At 39.5% G+C, this 17386-nt stretch overlaps 1 protein-coding gene across 4 annotated transcripts; it reads right to left on the bottom strand.

Moving 5' to 3' along the window:
• Positions 1-2814: 2814 nt before the first annotated feature.
• LOC122083500 (serine/threonine-protein kinase CTR1) lies at positions 2815-17097 on the bottom strand. Of its 4 annotated transcripts, none has more exons than XR_006141661.1 (16): positions 15831-17097; positions 15125-15423; positions 14890-15034; positions 13169-13284; positions 12559-12767; positions 11398-11949; positions 11203-11243; positions 8579-8647; positions 7620-7720; positions 7430-7514; positions 7258-7356; positions 7112-7180; positions 6029-6160; positions 5712-5806; positions 3316-3770; positions 2815-2987 (listed from the first exon to the last, which is right to left on the bottom strand). XR_006141661.1 is itself a non-coding variant. In XM_042651336.1 (16 exons), the coding sequence occupies exons 2-16, from the start codon at positions 16524-16526 to the stop codon at positions 3659-3661; spliced, it is 2820 nt and encodes a 939-aa protein (XP_042507270.1). In that variant the 5' UTR covers positions 16527-16757; positions 16863-17097; the 3' UTR covers positions 3139-3658. The 4 variants fall into 4 exon arrangements, 3 of the variants coding, with proteins under 3 accessions (XP_042507270.1, XP_042507267.1, XP_042507271.1); XM_042651336.1 differs by lacking the exon at positions 2815-2987 and having other exon boundaries at positions 3139-3770; positions 15831-16757; positions 16863-17097; XM_042651333.1 differs by lacking the exon at positions 2815-2987 and having other exon boundaries at positions 3139-3770.
• Between the last annotated feature and the right edge of the window lie 289 nt (positions 17098-17386).

The raw sequence follows: 17386 nt of genomic DNA, 5'->3' as shown, positions 1-17386 counted from the left end.
TGGGATCCAAGTTCACAGAAGGTTGTGGTTAGCAGAGACGTTGTGTTTGATGAGTCTCATGTAATAAAGTCAAATTACAATTCACAAGCAGTTGGTGAAAATAAAGAAGGTTCTACTGTGCAGGTGGAGTTAGGTGAGTTAGAAACAACAAGAGAGAATGAGTCATCAAGTGACTTACCAGGACAACATGAAGCAGTAGAAGTTCCCTATACTGTGGCAAAGGGTAAAGGGAAGCGTACTCACAAAGCACCTATGAGATACGGGTTTGAGGATATGGTTGCCTATGCTCTCACTATAGGTACAGGTGATCCATCTTCCTACCATGATGCTTTGAATGATGCACAGCATGATAAATGGATGATAGCTATGATGGAGGAAATGGAATCTCTACAGAAGAACAAGACTTGGGAGATTGTGGAAAAACCCAAGGGAAGAAAAATCATTGGGTGTAAATGGGTCTTTCGTAAGAAAGAGGCAGCGTCTGAGAAGGAGCGTGAAAAGTATAAGGCCAGACTTGTAGCCAAAGGCTATGCACAGAAGGAGGGGATAGACTACAATGAAATATTCTCTCCAGTGGTGAAACACACTTCGATTAGGGTACTACTTGCTTTGGTGGCCATGTATGATTTAGAGCTTGAACAACTTGATGTGAAAACTGCATTTCTTCATGGTGACTTGGAGGAACATATTTACATGGAGCAGCCTGAAGGTTTCAAGGTGCAGGGAAAGGAAGACCATGTTTGTCTGCTTAAGAGGTCGCTTTATGGTCTTAAGCAATCTCCTAGGCAGTGGTACAAGCGCTTTGATTCCCAAATGATGAAGATTGGCTACACAAGAAGTGAGTATGATAGTTGTGTTTATTATAAAGTGTCAAGTGATAATTCCATTATTTTGTTGATGCTTTATGTTGATGACATGTTCATTGCTGCAAAGAACAAACATGATATAGTCTCTTTGAAGTCTTTGTTAAGTGCTGAATTTGAGATGAAAGATCTTGGTGCCGCTAATAAGATCCTTGGCATGGAAATCCTTAGAGATAGAAATGCAGGTAAACTTTGGGTAACTCAGAAGAGGTATATTGAAAAGGTGCTAAAGCGTTTCAATATGGAAAAGGCCAAGCCAGTTAGCACTCCGTTAGCTGGCCATTTCAAGTTATCTGAAAGGGAATGCCCTACAACACATGAGGAGGTGGAGCAGATGTCTCAAGTACCTTATGCTAGCGCAGTTGGGAGTCTCATGTATGCTATGGTTTGTAGCAGGCCGGATTTGTCTCATGCAGTCAGTGTTGTTAGCAGATACATGAGTAATCCAGGGAATGAGCATTGGAATGCAATTAAGTGGATCTTCATATATTTGAGCAAGACTAAAGATATAGGTGTTATGTTCAGTGGCAAGGGAAGTTCTACAGAATTGGCAGGTTATGTTGATTCTGACTATGCTGGTGATTTAGATAAGAGGAGGTCTACTACAGGGTATGTGTTTACATTGGCTGGTGGACCTATATCATGGAGGGCGATGCTTCAGTCTACAATTGCATTGTCCACTACAGAGGCAGAGTACATGGCAACAGTTGAGGCTACCAAGGAAGGAGTCTGGTTGGCTGGAATGGTTCGTGAGTTGGGGTTGGAGCAAGGAGGTACAGTGTTACACTGTGACAGTCAGAGTGCCATACATCTTGCAAAGAATCAGGTGTTTCATGCAAGGACAAAGCATATTGATGTGAGATTTCACAAGATCAGGGAGCTTGTGTCAAAAGGCAGTATTCACTTGAGAAAAATTCGTACAGATCTCAATCCTGCAGATATGCTTACAAAGCCAGTTACTACAGAGAAGTTCGAGTCCTGTTTGGACTTGATTAATATTACTCATTGTTGAAGATGAGGGACGCACCAAACAGGTGCGGGTTTGTGCCTCTAATAAGGTACAATGATGAAGACGTCTACAAGTTATCTTTACAGGAGGCTCGACAGAATTCAAGCCAAGGTGAAGATTGTTGGTGTATGATGTCTTGTATTCAGTTGTAGTTTAATCCAAATTAGAGTGGCAATTGTAGTTTAATCCAGATTAGGGTGGCAATTGTAGTTTAATACGGATTAGGGTTTTTTCGCTATATATTTGTAGCGAGGGTTTCTTTCTCTATAATGCAAGCAATACTGAGAGGTGTGAGGACGAGCGCTGTAACCCTATTCTCCATTGATAGTGAAGCAGGATCTCATCTCACCGGGGATGTAGGCAACCTTGCCGAACCTCGTAAAATCAGTGTGCATTGTTTGTTTTGTTTTTCTATTATCTTCTGCATCGTTTTAGGGTTGCATTTCTACACTCAGGTCCGGCAAAAGATGCAAGCAGCCTTACCAAAAGGGAAGGATGAGGCCACATTCATGTAGATGACGTAATTCTCTACTCCTTCCCTGAGCCAAATCTTAATGGATGGAAGGGTAGACAGATTTTGCAGTTTTCAAGTTCAGTAAATACCCTGAAAAAATTGATCCTGGAAGGAGTGAAGCGCTTTTTTATTTTATAGGCTTTAAGTCCCTTTTACCAGTAAAAAAAGAGAAAAAACTCATATTAGCATACAGGATCAATCTCCATGATTCAAATGATCCTGGAATCGGCCAGGATCATTCACACTTGAACGAAATCAGCCGGACTCGGTCAGAGATGATGCACATTGAATAAGGGGCTAAGTGGAATCTGCCCTGGTCGAGATTCTGAATTGAGTCATTCTTTCATCGATTCGATCAAAAATTTAAAACCCCAATCATGATAAATCTATCCAGAAAGCTCTGAATTCCCAAGAGTAAAGCAAAAGATTACTTACCAATTCCTTGTCCTGCCAGCCACTAGGTACGCACCAAATCAGAAAAATAATAGAGCCCCTGCAATTACAGATTCTGAACTTTGCTCTCTGAAACTGAAGGAATTCTCACCTGACAGTATTGCCACAATATTTGAGTGACGAAAAAGACTGGCCGGACTGCACAACCCTGCAATTCACCAAAAAAAAAAAAAAGAAGAGAAAAAAAGGGAAGGAAGAAGAGAAGAAGAAGAAAAAAAAAAAAAAAAAAAAAGAAGAAAAAGAAAGACTTTAGAGATCGTCCAAGTTCTCCTCTATATGAAGTCCCAAAGGGAGATGAATAAGAAGGAATTTTAATTACTTCACTTGCATAATTGGACTTGATGATACAGATTGAATTGTAAAATAACTACGGTTACAATAGGCTTCGGATACAATTACAGGCTAATGAACTTATTAAGAAAATCAGAGTCAATATTTCAGAGCTGACAGTAAAAAAGAGGGTCAGCTGATTATACCACAACAGCATTCCAATCCTAGTATGTGTATCATCGCGACGCAGAAAAGACCACGGGCGCTGGTGTAAGTATCTCCCTTAAATTCCCTGGAGATACAGAAACATCTCTCCATTTACAGTAACTGGATTCTGTTTTTGAGCATTTGACTTCCAAATGGGTCAGAGAAGCAAAACTGCCAAATAACCCACCACTTAACCATGGGCAAGGAACAGAGAAATGGTATGTTAAGTCGGCACTGGGATTGGATGATACCATGGTTAAGTTGGATTCAACTTCAGCCCCAACTCCAAAATTAGCCCATGGCGAAAATTTCATAGGAAATTCCACAATTCGGCGAAGCTCTTCATTTGACCTCTCCTTGCTGGGTCCCCATTTGTATTAACTGTGGTGGTGACTTGAGCAACTTCTTCAGTGAATCAACAATATTCCCAAACGATGGACGCTGCTTAGGGTCACTGTGAAATAAAATATGCAACTGTTAACAACATATTTTGAGGGCAAAGTGCAAAAAGAGATTGGTTCAAATACTCAAGGGTTAGAAGAAACACCTGCAATTTTAGTTAAAAAGAAATGCTGTGGCAATAACCACAGACAGTATGAGGTAAGGTTTTTCTTTAAAGCTTATCCAAAGGATTGCAGCAGAGTAAAGTTCACTGCTGCAAACCTGTTTAGGAGGAGGGGTTCCAGACAAGGAGGCATCCCAGCTCTTGTTCCTTGTGCAGCTGGCACAAGGAGCGTAAAAGTGTACATTAACAGGGCATGTGACCCATGTAGAATTACAATTGGATGTCCAGCTCTGCGTAGTGAGCATCAGTAGGCTGTATCTCCTCCTTACTCCTTTTTATTCAGAAAAGGAAATCCATTTCACCGAAGCTCAGACAAGAGACATGGATATTGGATCAGAGATTACTAAACTGCCAAGTGTCCTCAGTTGGGGATGACAGACTAAAAGGAATTGTTCAATGTGGGGAGCTCATAGAGGTGTTGCGCAACATTTTGGTACCTGCTTCATAATGCATCTAAGAAACCTAATAACAAGCTCTCCACCAGCAAAATATTGCTCTTGATTCAGCATAGGCAAAAAAAAAATCCCAGCGAATCAATAGACAACAGGTCACTTTATATGTATGCTGGAACTTTGACAACAGTTTCTCCAACAGTGGAAACCCATTATCTTTCCATATTTTTCTCTCTATCACTCTATTTACCTACTCTACTCTACTCCACTTACTTTACCTTACTCTCCGCCAACAATCAATGGCAACAGGTCACTTTATATGTATGCTGGAACTCTGACAACAATTTCTCCCAGGAAACCCATTATCTTTCCGTACTTTCTGCCACCAATCAATGGCAACCATTTAAAACCTGGTTAATACAGCTCCACTGCCCTAAAACCTTCCCCCCCCCACCCCCCAAAAAAAAAAAAAAAAAAAAAAAGCAAGAGGAAGGAAAACCCTACCTACTACAAAACTTGTCCTACATTAGGCTTCATTTTCAGCCTATATTGCACTAAAAATTGCATAAGATTTGGAGAATCCACAAGAACAGCTAAAACAGAAAACTACTAAATCACAACAACAGTCACTTTGACAACTACTTGTTAATGTTAACACAGCCCCGTCCATAGAATGAAGCCTTAAATGGATTCAGACCTAACAGTGTCAAAACTATGGCCAAACTTGTCTTTTAGTGGCAAGTATTCAGACCAAGAGCAGCTTAAAACAAGGCTGTCTACCTCTATCAGCATTCAACATTTTGGTGGTTTTACCTTCCTCATGTATGTCAACCAGAAGCTCTCCACAATCTTTCACATTTCTAGCAAGATTTTACATCTCACAGTCAGTGTGGGAAAAGGAGAAATCGCACACTTCAAATTCCATCTGTTTTACCAAACGCGACACAACTCAAACATCAACGGTGGGAACCTGGCAGGGATACAAATCCGGGGTGCAATATGCAACTCAGCCAACCACAAAGAAAGTTTATCTGTTCTCAGTTTAGTTCACGTAGCAAGTGGACCATCCCATACAAATTTATATAAAGAATAAAAATAGCACGCAAAATAGAAACTTGGCCAAAACCAAAACCAACTGGACATATCCTGGACTCACAAGTGAGTAACTACCAAACTCCTAGGAAATTTTCTATCACCTGGTGGCATCTTCAGTCTCCACCCTACAGAACCAAGACATCATGACCATTTTGCAGCCAACTTAGCTGAGTTTTGAGACCTTCAAAGCAATACTTTCCGAAAACATTTTTTCTTCTCTGTTTGTCATGACATATATAAGCATTCTTACAGCTACAAGAACTTCAGTATCTTGATAAAAAGCCACGTCACAAATACAATTCAGGAAAATGTTCTAACAAATAAGAATCTCTAGAATTCTTACTCAGCCCAGCACGACTCCATGAGCGATGCCAACATAGGGCAGGTATTTGGTGGGATAACAAGTCTTCTATTCTGAAAAGCCACAGCTCCAACCACCTGAAACCTCAGATATGTTAATCAACCAAATATGAACACCAAACACAATTGACCAACAATGCAAAATATTAATGGTAGTAGTAGTAGTAGTAGTAGTAGTAGCAGTAGTAGCAGTAGTAGCAGTAGTAGCAGTAGTAGCAGTAGTAGTAGTAATAAATATGATAATAATAGAACTCGAAAAATGGGGCGACAGTTTGTCACTTCCCAAACAAAAGACTGTACCTGTGCTGGGCCGAGTCCACTCCAAGGTTGTTGCATGGATGTAAGCTCCCATAAGATCACTCCAAAGCTATAAACATCAGATTTCTCATTTGAGGGCTCTCCTCGAAGGAACTCTGGAGCCATCCACTCAGGCTGAAAGGGAAAGGAAGAGAGTTACACGCTGGTAGATGCACTGCGAAGAAAATTTTCAACCTGCAAAATATTGATAAAAAGATCTGACTACCCCCATAAAAAATTTAACAATTAATCAGGTAAAATATCTTGGAGAGATTTGTCTGATTAGCATCTGTTCCTCTGACTAGAGATATCCCGAAGTTAAGATGGAAAAGTAATGATAACAGGAAACCGGAAAACAGATCCAGGGATTGGGGATATCACTAAATTCACCAGGCATTTACGACATGGAAGATTAAGCTATCCTTCAGTCCAGAGAGTGCAGGCACTGTGCGGAAGAGTATAAATTAACAGAGACATAAAATCACTGCTCATTGACCCAGATAAACAAAAGCTAAACCAATTTTGGACCATGGTCACCAACATTGAACTCTACTGAAACCCTATCAAGACAAGCTCAGAAATGGCAGGTACTCACCATAGCCAAGTGACCTCGACAACCTAAGAATGCTAAAACTCTATACCCGAACTACCACAATAAAGAAGTTTTTTTGTGCTATACAAAACAATTGGTGTATTAGAGACCGCAGGTGCCCGCAAGGTCATTCCCACTTCCACCCATACATTTATCTTTTTTTTTTTTTTGGCTGCGCAGGGGTTTGTTTAGTAAATGAAGAGATGAGGAGACAGTTGAAAGAATTACCCTGCATCAGCTAAATCTTTTGCTGGGTCAGAAACAATAACCAAGTGGTGGATCAAAGGCAGGCTTCTTTAGGTAGCCTGTAGCCCTCTTGTACATTTTGTATTATCTTTAAGCAGATAAAAGGCACGTCGAATTCCACACGATCAAAGTACACACCATATTCATGAATAACTTTCAGCATTCTAATTGCTCTGCTTGTCTGAGCTTTTATTTGTGTGTGTGTGTGTGTGTGTGAGAGAGAGAGAGAGAGAGAGAGAGAGACTCACAGTGCCAGCAACAGATTTTGATGATATGAAAGTGTTCGCCTTGAACCTGGACAACCCAAAATCACCTACCTACATGCATGACATGTAAAATGAGCAATGCATGCAATCAGAGAAACTTTAGAGTAGGTACTAAATACAAGGTCTACCTTCACTGTCCAATTCTTGTCAACAAGGAGATTTGGAGATTTAAGATCCCAGTGAACTATAGGAGGGTTCAGGCAATGAAGATAATTGATTCCCTTTGCCTGCATCCAGAAAATAACATAAATGACAGTAAAAATGACGAGATGAATCAAATCTAGTGTGAATGACACAAACCACATCTAGAGCAATGCGTAATCGCCTCCTTTTATCCAAGATCTCACCAGCAGCTGCCCTGTGTATCAGGCGGTAAAGACTACCTCTGTTTCATAGGGATTCAGGATTTTAAAAAGGATTAGGTACCTGAACAATTAAACAGTTAGGCCACACTCTACAATTATTGGACACCATGTGAATAAATGGTTACCTAGGCAAATATTCAGTCACTATGGACAAATGTGGACGCTTTGTAACTGCACCCATGAAAAGGACAACATTTGGATGGCGGATCCGTTTCATTATTGCAACCTATAGACAATGTCACGAAACAGATTGACTCATGGTGACAACTTTATGGCATAACCAAGAATAAAAAAAAATGATACACAGCATGAAAACCTTATAGCGTCTTAAGTGTTTTGTTTGCAGAAGCAATAATAAGATATCTTCATCTTCAATTCATATAAAGTTCATGATGGTACCAAAAATTTAGAACTTAGAACATGAATTATGCAAGCGCATCAAATAGTGTCATGACCAGAGAGTTAGAACTTAGAACATAAAAACGCAAACACATAAAAAATTGTAATTTTCATCCTAGATTAACAAGATAAAATGCATCGTCAGAAACTGAAATGGCCATTTACATTTTTGCAGTCATACAAATAAATCCAAAAATGGAAATAAATGCAACACCTGATTCTGAAAACATTATGTGAACTGTGTAAAATACAGCCGGCCCCATTTAGTTAGGAAAAGGCTGAGTTGTTGTTGTGTAAAATACACACAGAAATGAAAAAGTAACACAAATCCAATGACAAAACTAACTATAGGTTATGACATGGTCACATGCTGCATGCCAGTAGACAGGTATAAACATAAAATCTCATCCATCCAACTATCTAACAATGCATCCCATCACAATTATCCTATTGACATGTGAAACTATCAAACTGGACAGTATTTTGAGATGATCTAACCATGCACAATGAAGACTAATAAGTGAGGAGAACTGAGGCGTAGGATAGAAAATTCGTTAGTATTGGTGGATGACCAAGAGAAGCATCGTTCAAAACAGTGAGAAAGAGTTCATTGCATATATAAAAAGAAGTAATGACAATGCCTCCGACATATGCAGCAATATACAATCAATCTTCATTCACATACCTCTCTCAGGAACTCCTTCAATTGGTCATCACGAAAATCCTGGAGAGTTAGAACCTTGACTGCAACATCCTGCATTGCATGTGGGCATCTTCATTAAACAGTAGCCAGGACACAGTCCATTAACAAAGTATTGGAAAGTAAAAAAAATCGTCCCAGCGAGAAGATATGGTAACGAATTCTGTAATGGCAGAAAAGCTACATGATTATGGCTATCACAACCTTATATGGAGCAATTCATGAATGGACAAGATCAATTTCAATGAGAAAAGTAGGTGGGTCAGCATATGAGCAAAACATACAAAAAAATGTCCCAGAACATGGACAAAATCAAGCAACCAAATTTAACAGCTGACAACCAGAACCCACAGTTACTAATCACACCCACACGTATGAGTAGAGAATAGAGACAACTCCATGGACTTTAACACAACCAACAAGGTTACAGTCACATAAGTGGAAACTAGTGCATCTGATTTGTGAAATACATGTTGAAGACAAGGAAATATAGAGGATCACGGAACCAAAACATGCCTGTGACTACTAACTACCCATGTGCCAGCTAAGACCAAATATGTACTAGAACACAGATTTTTCACATTCTAAAATCTAACTATAACACAGTGAAAACTATTCTCCGTCTTTCTTGAAGAAAGAAATTACACTAATTTTGAGGTGTACCAGCCAACTCCCAAAACAAGAACGATCACACCAATAGAATATTTGCTAACTGTGAAACCCAATCAATGACCTGAAAACTTGCATACGAGGTACATTTTGCATTATACACATTGGTAGCGGGGAGGTAGATAGGATGAACCCTAGGTTCAGATTATGCACCCCTTTTAACAGGATCTCAAGAAAACCTTAAAACAGAATTTAGGTCAAAATAGGGTCAAAGTCAACCTTATCCGAAGGAAATAAATTTGAAACCCATAACCAAAATTTATGAGATTCATCACAGCAGCGGATCAGCAGCTCTGATCTGACTAAATCCTTGGTCAGTGGTCAACCCTGGATTGCTCTGTAATGCCCCATAATATGGGCAGAATCTAAGGGACAGATTCCCTTATTTGGCCTATGTTGATATCAGCCAAATAAATCCCAAAACAGGGATGCCGCCAACTCCTAGAAGGTGGTTCAATGTTGTTATTTAATATCAATATGCACAGCATTTGAAGGGATGATGATTAATCTTTCCAAACCAAAGTTAAATCGTTTTCATCAAACACCAATTACAATCGAAAGAACACTTACTTGAGAAGAGAGATAGAGTAGGGGATATGAGCTTTGATTTCCCACCAATAGATCTAGATCAGGATCCTCCAATCCCGAGAATCCCTCACTCTTCACTGAGTCTCACAGCAGCAAAAAACAGGCAACCACCCTTCTCCGTTGATAAAAATCATTGGTTGGCCAAAGTATCCTAATTATTTAGAAGAAAGACTCCTTTGCTAAGTAAGAAAGTAGTCTAACCACACTTACATAGCAAACAGGAAACTTAAAGCAAAAAAGACACAAAAGGAAACCCTCTACCCTAGGTAAAGGGGTTAAACTTAAGCAAAACAAAAACTAACCTAAGAAAGTAACATATTCCTGCCTCTTACCATAATTTAGGCCCATTAAAAAAACCCATTGGACCATTGGCCCAACACATATATAAACCAACATAAGGCTTGTTTTGCTAAAGTAAGCCCAATTCCATGTTTTTATGTGCATCAATTTGTGCATTTGAGAACATAAATTACTTGACTGCTAAACTTTTGAAAACAAGAATGCTGACATCACAAATTTTGGTCAGAAATTTATTCTCAAGAGAAGCCTCCTCCAAAACCCACAAAATCCAGCCTAACAGCAGCAGATGACCTTTTTTCCATGAAAATCCATATTCAAGGGGCTATACTCCAGCCACTTTAGCCAAGTGATTTATGTTATGGCTTTACAATGGGAAACAAGAAGGTTAAGCACAAACATCTGCACAACACAGCTAACTGATATTTTCACCTAAAACTGATCCACCGGTTCTGGTAGAAGATATTGTCACCATCTGGACAATTGAATACATTACCGGCAACTGCAATGATGGAACTCTACCAACTGAGCTATATGCACTCAAACTAAGTGAAGGATGCATGAGGGAGTCACATGCTAATGCTTTCCCAGAGATGAATACATCTAAACACACTTCTATGCGTTCTAGCCTTCTAGATTTTTAGTGTGTACCTATTCCATGAACTTCAACAGAAATCATCAAAAGTGACCGACCGACAAAGGAATAGAGAATTTCTGTGATGACACAAATTGGAAAGTATTAATTGCAATTTAATCATTAATGGTTTAAGTGGGCACAAGGCACCAATAGGGGTTTATGAAGAAAGCAACTACTCTGCTATCATTTACAAGAACCAATATCAGAAAACAAATCAAAGATATTCAAAAGGCCCATATGAATAGCATACACTGCTCATTAAATCTCTCAATAGTGAAGTACATTATGAACGGATGATCCAAATAATCCCTAGCTAAATGCAGAATCTCAAGGGCACAAATGAGGTTAGATAAAACATGAAGCCCATGACGTAATCTATGACTATAAATTGATAATAAAACAAAGTAGAAGAACTAACCGAACCATGCCACTCAGCACGATGCACTGTCCCAAATGAACCTACAAAACAAAAATGACAAAGCTAATATAAGTACAAAGCTCCCATGATTAAATCTTCTCAATAATTAAAAAAATAAAAGTAAAAATAAGATTTGGCTAGCACAACCCTCCGGGAGGGGACTTGTAAAGACAACTAACAAAAGGAAAAATGTACCAGCACCAACGCGCTCCTTTATTTGTAATTCATCCCAAGATATCTCAAGCCAATCCATTGCAAGGGAGGGCTCAATATTCAAATATCTTGGCACAGTAGCATGGTCAAAACCACCCCGGTTCTCAGGTTTGCTTTCGATCTCCCTCAGCTCCGTTCGATTACATAATTGTACTTTGGGTTGTTCAACTGAACCACACATAACTGGACTCTGTTTTGCAACCAAACCTACTTTACAAACTGCACATGTAAGATCTTTGTCTCTGTTAAGGCTGGAATTCCCATGAATTGACATTTCTGGAGCAGCATCCAGAACTTCTGATGAGTTGCCTTCCAGAGAAGCCAATGACTGGCTATGGAAATAGCTGGCCTTATCATCTCTGGGATCCAGAAGCATCAATGGAGAATCCAACCTTCCACTAGCATTATCAATTGGGAAGCAGATAGGGGCCTTCGCACTTGCAAACAAGTCATGACTGTATGATGTTTGAACTTCTTCCTGCAAGCATGTGAGGGGACGGCTTCTACAGTCATCATTAACCACAAACATGTTCACTGCAAATGCAGATATGACTGTCAGCCTTCATAGTCTACTTCAACTCAGTTGCATATACATTCGTAAGTCAAGAAACTAGTACCCATAAGGCTTGTAATTAGATCAATGTACAAACCTATTGTAATAAAAGGAAAAAATTTACAAGGACTAGATGAAAAGGTAAGCCAGATAAACACAAGCAGTGAGCACATATACAACTTGACTGCTCATGTACAACATGTGTGCTGCCTCTGTCAAAGACTTAGGAATTTGATATGCTCAGGTACCTTGCAATCAACTGAAAGAGGGAACTTCCACTTGAACAATTGTAGAAATCCCAAAATAGAAATAAAGTTGTTCTTTTCCACTACTGGAGTGTTATGGTGCATAAATATCCTAATGGTCGCAAATCAATTTGTGGCATATAAATCATCGTGGACCAAGAGAACTAATTACCAGTTGAAGTTTTCTATCATCATGTAAACAAACTAACAGTAACATTTGTATCCACACTGATACCTACCAACAAGCATTTAATGCAGATAATCCCAATTAAAAATGATTCCATACAAAATCATCCAATACAGAACATAACATTTTAATGTTCAGGCATTCAAAGTAAATGATACCTGAATTTAGAGGATTTTCAGGAAAAGCACATGACTGCTCTGTCTTTAGCATTGGACTACAAAATGCATTATCCATATAAGAATGTTGAAGACCTTTTGGAATAGAAATCTGCAATGGTGAAGGCACTGATGAAAGTAACGCTCCATTAATCGAGGAATCCGGACCATGAACATTTCCAGGTTCCCCAACTAGATCAACTACATATTCCCTGTTATAAGAAATAAATAAAAAAATGTATAAAAAAAAAAGAGCAAAACATACTCCAGAATGCATTTACAGCCAACGCAATAAAGCATGAAACAGAGAGTGACACACATATCAATGGTCCCTAGTGTATCTCACTTACAGGAAGAGGATAACTCATTTTTTCATAATTAAAACAGCTTTCAGTGACACAATTTCAAACCCCTTGAAGATGAAAGAGTTCAAAGCTCGTATTTTGCAGGAAGAAACTGACACATCAAGTTTATGCGGAGTTGCAACCCCCCCCCCTCCCCAGCTAAGGTGGCAAGTTTTGAAACTAAGCAATTCTAATAATCTTCCAGAATGAAATTGAAAGCAAAACACATGACCAATAAGTATAGTTAAGTAAGAAAATCAATATCCGACCTTGATGACTGCTCATCATCTCCAACTTTGACAAGGCAAGAAGATCGATGGTCTGCTGCACAATACTTGCAACCTCGAGCTATCCGGCAAGGCAAACCTATGCAGTCAGCCAACTTCTGTAAATGCAAAACTGGCATCCATTAGATCTTCTAATGCAACCCATATTATTTATTGCATTATAGCTACATTTGACAGATAACTTATCTATTGAATGAACATGCTTAAACCATATAGAATATCTAATCGTGACAAATAACTTTTGTTAAATAATTATGTAATTTCTGCAAAAATAACATATGAATATGTAATAGAATCTCTACTTCGTCAAAACAAGTAACAAAGAAATGTGAATCCAATTCTCAATATCCACCAAAACCAGTAAAGAACATATAAATAAATTGCATTCTTTACCAACACTTGTACAGGAACTGTGAAGATGATGAAAATGCATCAGAAAACTTCAATAGTTGGAAATTGGAGAAGAACAACTTCACATGTAAACTACTTCAGAAGGGGTGGGGATGGGATGGGAGAGTTCAGATTGTTGTGTAGTGCAAACAGAAAATTTTCTCCTCTACTGCATTCACATATATGTTCACTATTGCAATATAACTCTAATAGCTTGTAATTCAGTTAAAGAGGATTAAAAAAAAAAAACTCAAAGAACCTATCAAAATAACACCATGGTATTTCAACTCCACTCAACTAGTCTGCCAAACAAACTGCCTACATTTCACATACATGGTCTTAAAAACAAGAACAAGTTAGACTTGGTGAATGAGAAACGAAGTATAAATTTACTATAACCACCATAACATAAAAAATGGAATAATGATTCCAAGGCACATTCCAGGCAACATTTCTTTAAACATGGAAAAGAAGACATTGATTCAGTAACAAAGGCACACCCTACATGGCAAGAACCAACCAACGATAAGAACTTGATATTTTCACACAAGTTTATTAAACATGATGACATAATAGAGATACCTCACAGAATGATGAGGGAATAGAGTTCTCTGAATAGGTTGCTCTAGATAATTTTGAGCAGTCTCTTGATGCTTATAATTGAGTTGCATGCACATGTGATACTTATCACCCTGGCCAGAAAAGTGTAAGCACATAGGACTAAAAAACAAAAGCTCCAGCAGTAGAAAATCCAGAGGATTGTATTGTCTGCATGTATGAGTGGGTGTTTTCGAATAAATACTAACAGACTGAACCAGCCCAATACTACTCTCTACAAGAGTTCCAATTTAGGCTTCCAGTTCAGTTGCACAAACTGAAATTCCCTCCTGGATTATTGAATCAATAATACAAAGACCTAGAATTGAGACTTTTATGTTCCACTAGAACCAGCTCAAAGAACAACTGGCTATCGAAGGCTAGTTTGTATTTCCTTAGATAAATAAATTCAAGGATTAAAGTATCAGTATCGGTCTCCTATCGGTTGGCTAAATTTAAGATACGTATCAAAGGGTATCATGTCGTATGGGAGATAAAATAAGATATGTTAAAGATCAAGGATTAAAGTATCGGTATCAGTCAGTTAAATTTAAGATACGTATCATAGGGGTATCTTATAGTATCGGAGATACTTTAAACCACGCCTTAGAATACCATGTTTGAAATGAGTAATGTTCAGATCAAACATACAAACAAATAATGAAATTTAAAATGCAAAATGGGCAAGGAAATCCATATAATAGAATGCCCATCACCTTGAAAAGAATGGCACGATGCCTACAAAGTCCCATAGAGAGACTGCCAATGGGAAGCACAATACACCGCTGATAATCCCGTAGTCTTTTGCTAACAAATTTCCAGTGCCTGTGGAGATCACCTTGCTCCACCGGAAAGGAGCCCCTTCAAATTCCAATGATCACATTTCAGTCATAGGAATGAGTCGGATTGGGATCACATAATAAACCAACAAAGAAAAAAAAAGGATGTTACCCCATATAGATAGAAACGAGTTTGCCAAGCTTCTCCACCAACATTAATGTATTTGCTGATGCATTGTAAAGTTCTTGCGCTTTGGCTTCAAGCTCCTTAAGGCGTGAATCACCACGTCTATCGACAAGTACCACCTCCATTGACGTATCATTTGGATCAACAGATTTAAGTGACAGTAAAGACGGTAACCGCCTCCCTTCCTCCAACTCATTGCACATCACCCATAGACATGGATTCATCCCCAGAATGTTATAAAAGCCATCAGAAATCTTATCAGAATAAGATAAGCATCCACTCACCTGACAAAAGATACCATAAGAACAACAGAGACCTTAGCATTTCAAAGAAATATTTGGTAAAAACTACGATCACAAAGACAAAAACAGAGCGTGCCTTGAAAAAACATTACGGACCTACGTTTAATAATAATGCTCCAACCTTAACTCGAGTTTTGTTAAACTAGTTCCAATCATTCACGTTGCATAAAAGAGACACTAGAACCAATTAAAATGGCTCAAAAATCTATCTACGCTCCGCAGTAACCCATAATCAAAATGCCTCATCAAAGAAGAGATGCTATTTTTATTTTTTCCTAAAAATACTAGGTTCAGAAGTTGAAACGACGATAACTAAAATGGAACATACGAGACGACAAATTCAATTTGCCCAAGAGAGAAGAGGAAGGGAAGGAATTAAATCTACGTACCCAGAGACGATAGGAAACCATTTCAACATCGGAAGAACTGGCACAAGCCTCCGATGGACTCCCTCGAGTAAGAACCGAGTCATCAGCCAGACATGCTTGTGAGGTGAGACGAACCGCAAGCGTAAGCTGCAAGTAGTAACTATCCCGTGACTTCTGCGCCAGGCTTTCCTTGTTTCGGTCGTCGTCCTCATCTCGCCTGGTCGACAGTTGCCAATCCTTAGCACTGGTGTGGACATTCTCGTCCACCGTCGTCGTCCCCGAGATTAGGCTTCCGGCGTAACTACTCTCACACGACAACCGGCTAGACGAAGCTTGGAGACCGAGAATCTGTTCATGGCTGACAATCGTCTCCGGCGGTTGCTCCGGCTCAAGCAAAGGCCCTCTGTCCTCATCGTCGGATCTCGTGCTCACATGAATGGATCGATCTGACCACTTCCTTTCCAACAACCGATCACCAAAAGCCAAGAACTGTTTCCCGAGACTAAGCTTTTTGCCCGTGAATAGATCCGATGCAGTTAGATTCTTTCCAATCGAAGCCTCCTTCAGAGTCTTGGACGCTTTTTGGTCATTTTCAACATTGACGGTCTCTTGCGGAATCTTCTTCCCGCGATTGGTGAGCAGCCGCTTGGAGGCAATAGGATCGTATCCCTCAACCGGAAATTGCCTCGGAAAGAAATATGTCGTTCGATGAGGCATTTTTCACAAGCCAATCCTCAGCGGACAAACCAGTTTCTCTCAGATACTTTCAATCTTCACCTATTCACACCATTCCCGAATATGAACATCCACATCGTACTTTAATTGATCCCAGAACCTCTGCAACTGCAAGTTCCTCCAAGTGTTCCATAAGGAGAAGCAGAAGCCGAAGCAGACAAGGAGGCCATTTCGCTTTCGCCCTGGCTCTCTCTCTCTCTCTCGCTCCCTCAGCTCAAACAACACAATAAAATAATTAAAACTTCTGAGCAGATTCTTATCAACTGCTACTGATTTCAACAGAAACAATTAAGAGGAGAGGTGGTATCAGAGCCTCACAGTATAGCACTGAACGCGGTTTTCTCAGCGATTGGGGGATGTTGTATATCACGAGACGCAATTACTCATTCGCAATTGAGAGCGGAATACCGGTATTTTTCCTCCAAGAGTTTTACGTAAGCGGTTTTGCATAGACTTCAGAGAAATAAGAGAAACAAAGAAAGAGGAAAGATGAACAATCCAAGCCGAAGTCCTTTCCCTTCGGCTTTTATTTTAAGAGCAGAGACAGGGGAGGACGAAAGAGGTGGGAAACTTGAATTAAAATAAACGTACACTGCTAAATAACACGCTCTGCGTGATACGCACCCCTTTTTCAACGGAAACGTGAGCATGAAAGCTAGCTTCGTTGAAACTATGGAGTGCGCATTGATCAGCTTGTCTACGTTAGAAACAAGCTGATTTGTGTTTCAGTTGGGCGTGGGCCACTGGGCCTTGGCCTTTATATATATCTCTGCCGTTTTCACGTTCCACCGTTCTAGGACTCAGGTCCGCCATCGTCATTGGGAAGCGCGAAACCGTACGGT

Source organism: Macadamia integrifolia, chromosome 7 (genome assembly GCF_013358625.1).
Source record: "Macadamia integrifolia cultivar HAES 741 chromosome 7, SCU_Mint_v3, whole genome shotgun sequence".
Taxonomy (NCBI): Eukaryota; Viridiplantae; Streptophyta; class Magnoliopsida; order Proteales; family Proteaceae; genus Macadamia; species Macadamia integrifolia.
Note: the sequence above shows the minus strand (reverse complement) of the source record. Positions and strands in the feature narration are given on the sequence as shown.

Coding starts and splice junctions, on each gene's coding strand:
- LOC122083500 (XM_042651333.1), bottom strand. CDS start 16,526: ATGCCTCATCGAACGACATATTTCTTTCCGAGGCAATTTCCGGTTGAG. Junction 13,285..14,889: donor ATCGTGCCATTCTTTTCAAG/GTGATGGGCATT, acceptor TTGCATTTACAG/AAGTTGGCTGACTGCATAGG. Junction 12,768..13,168: donor GATGATGAGCAGTCATCAAG/GTCGGATATTGA, acceptor TTCTTATAACAG/GGAATATGTAGTTGATCTAG.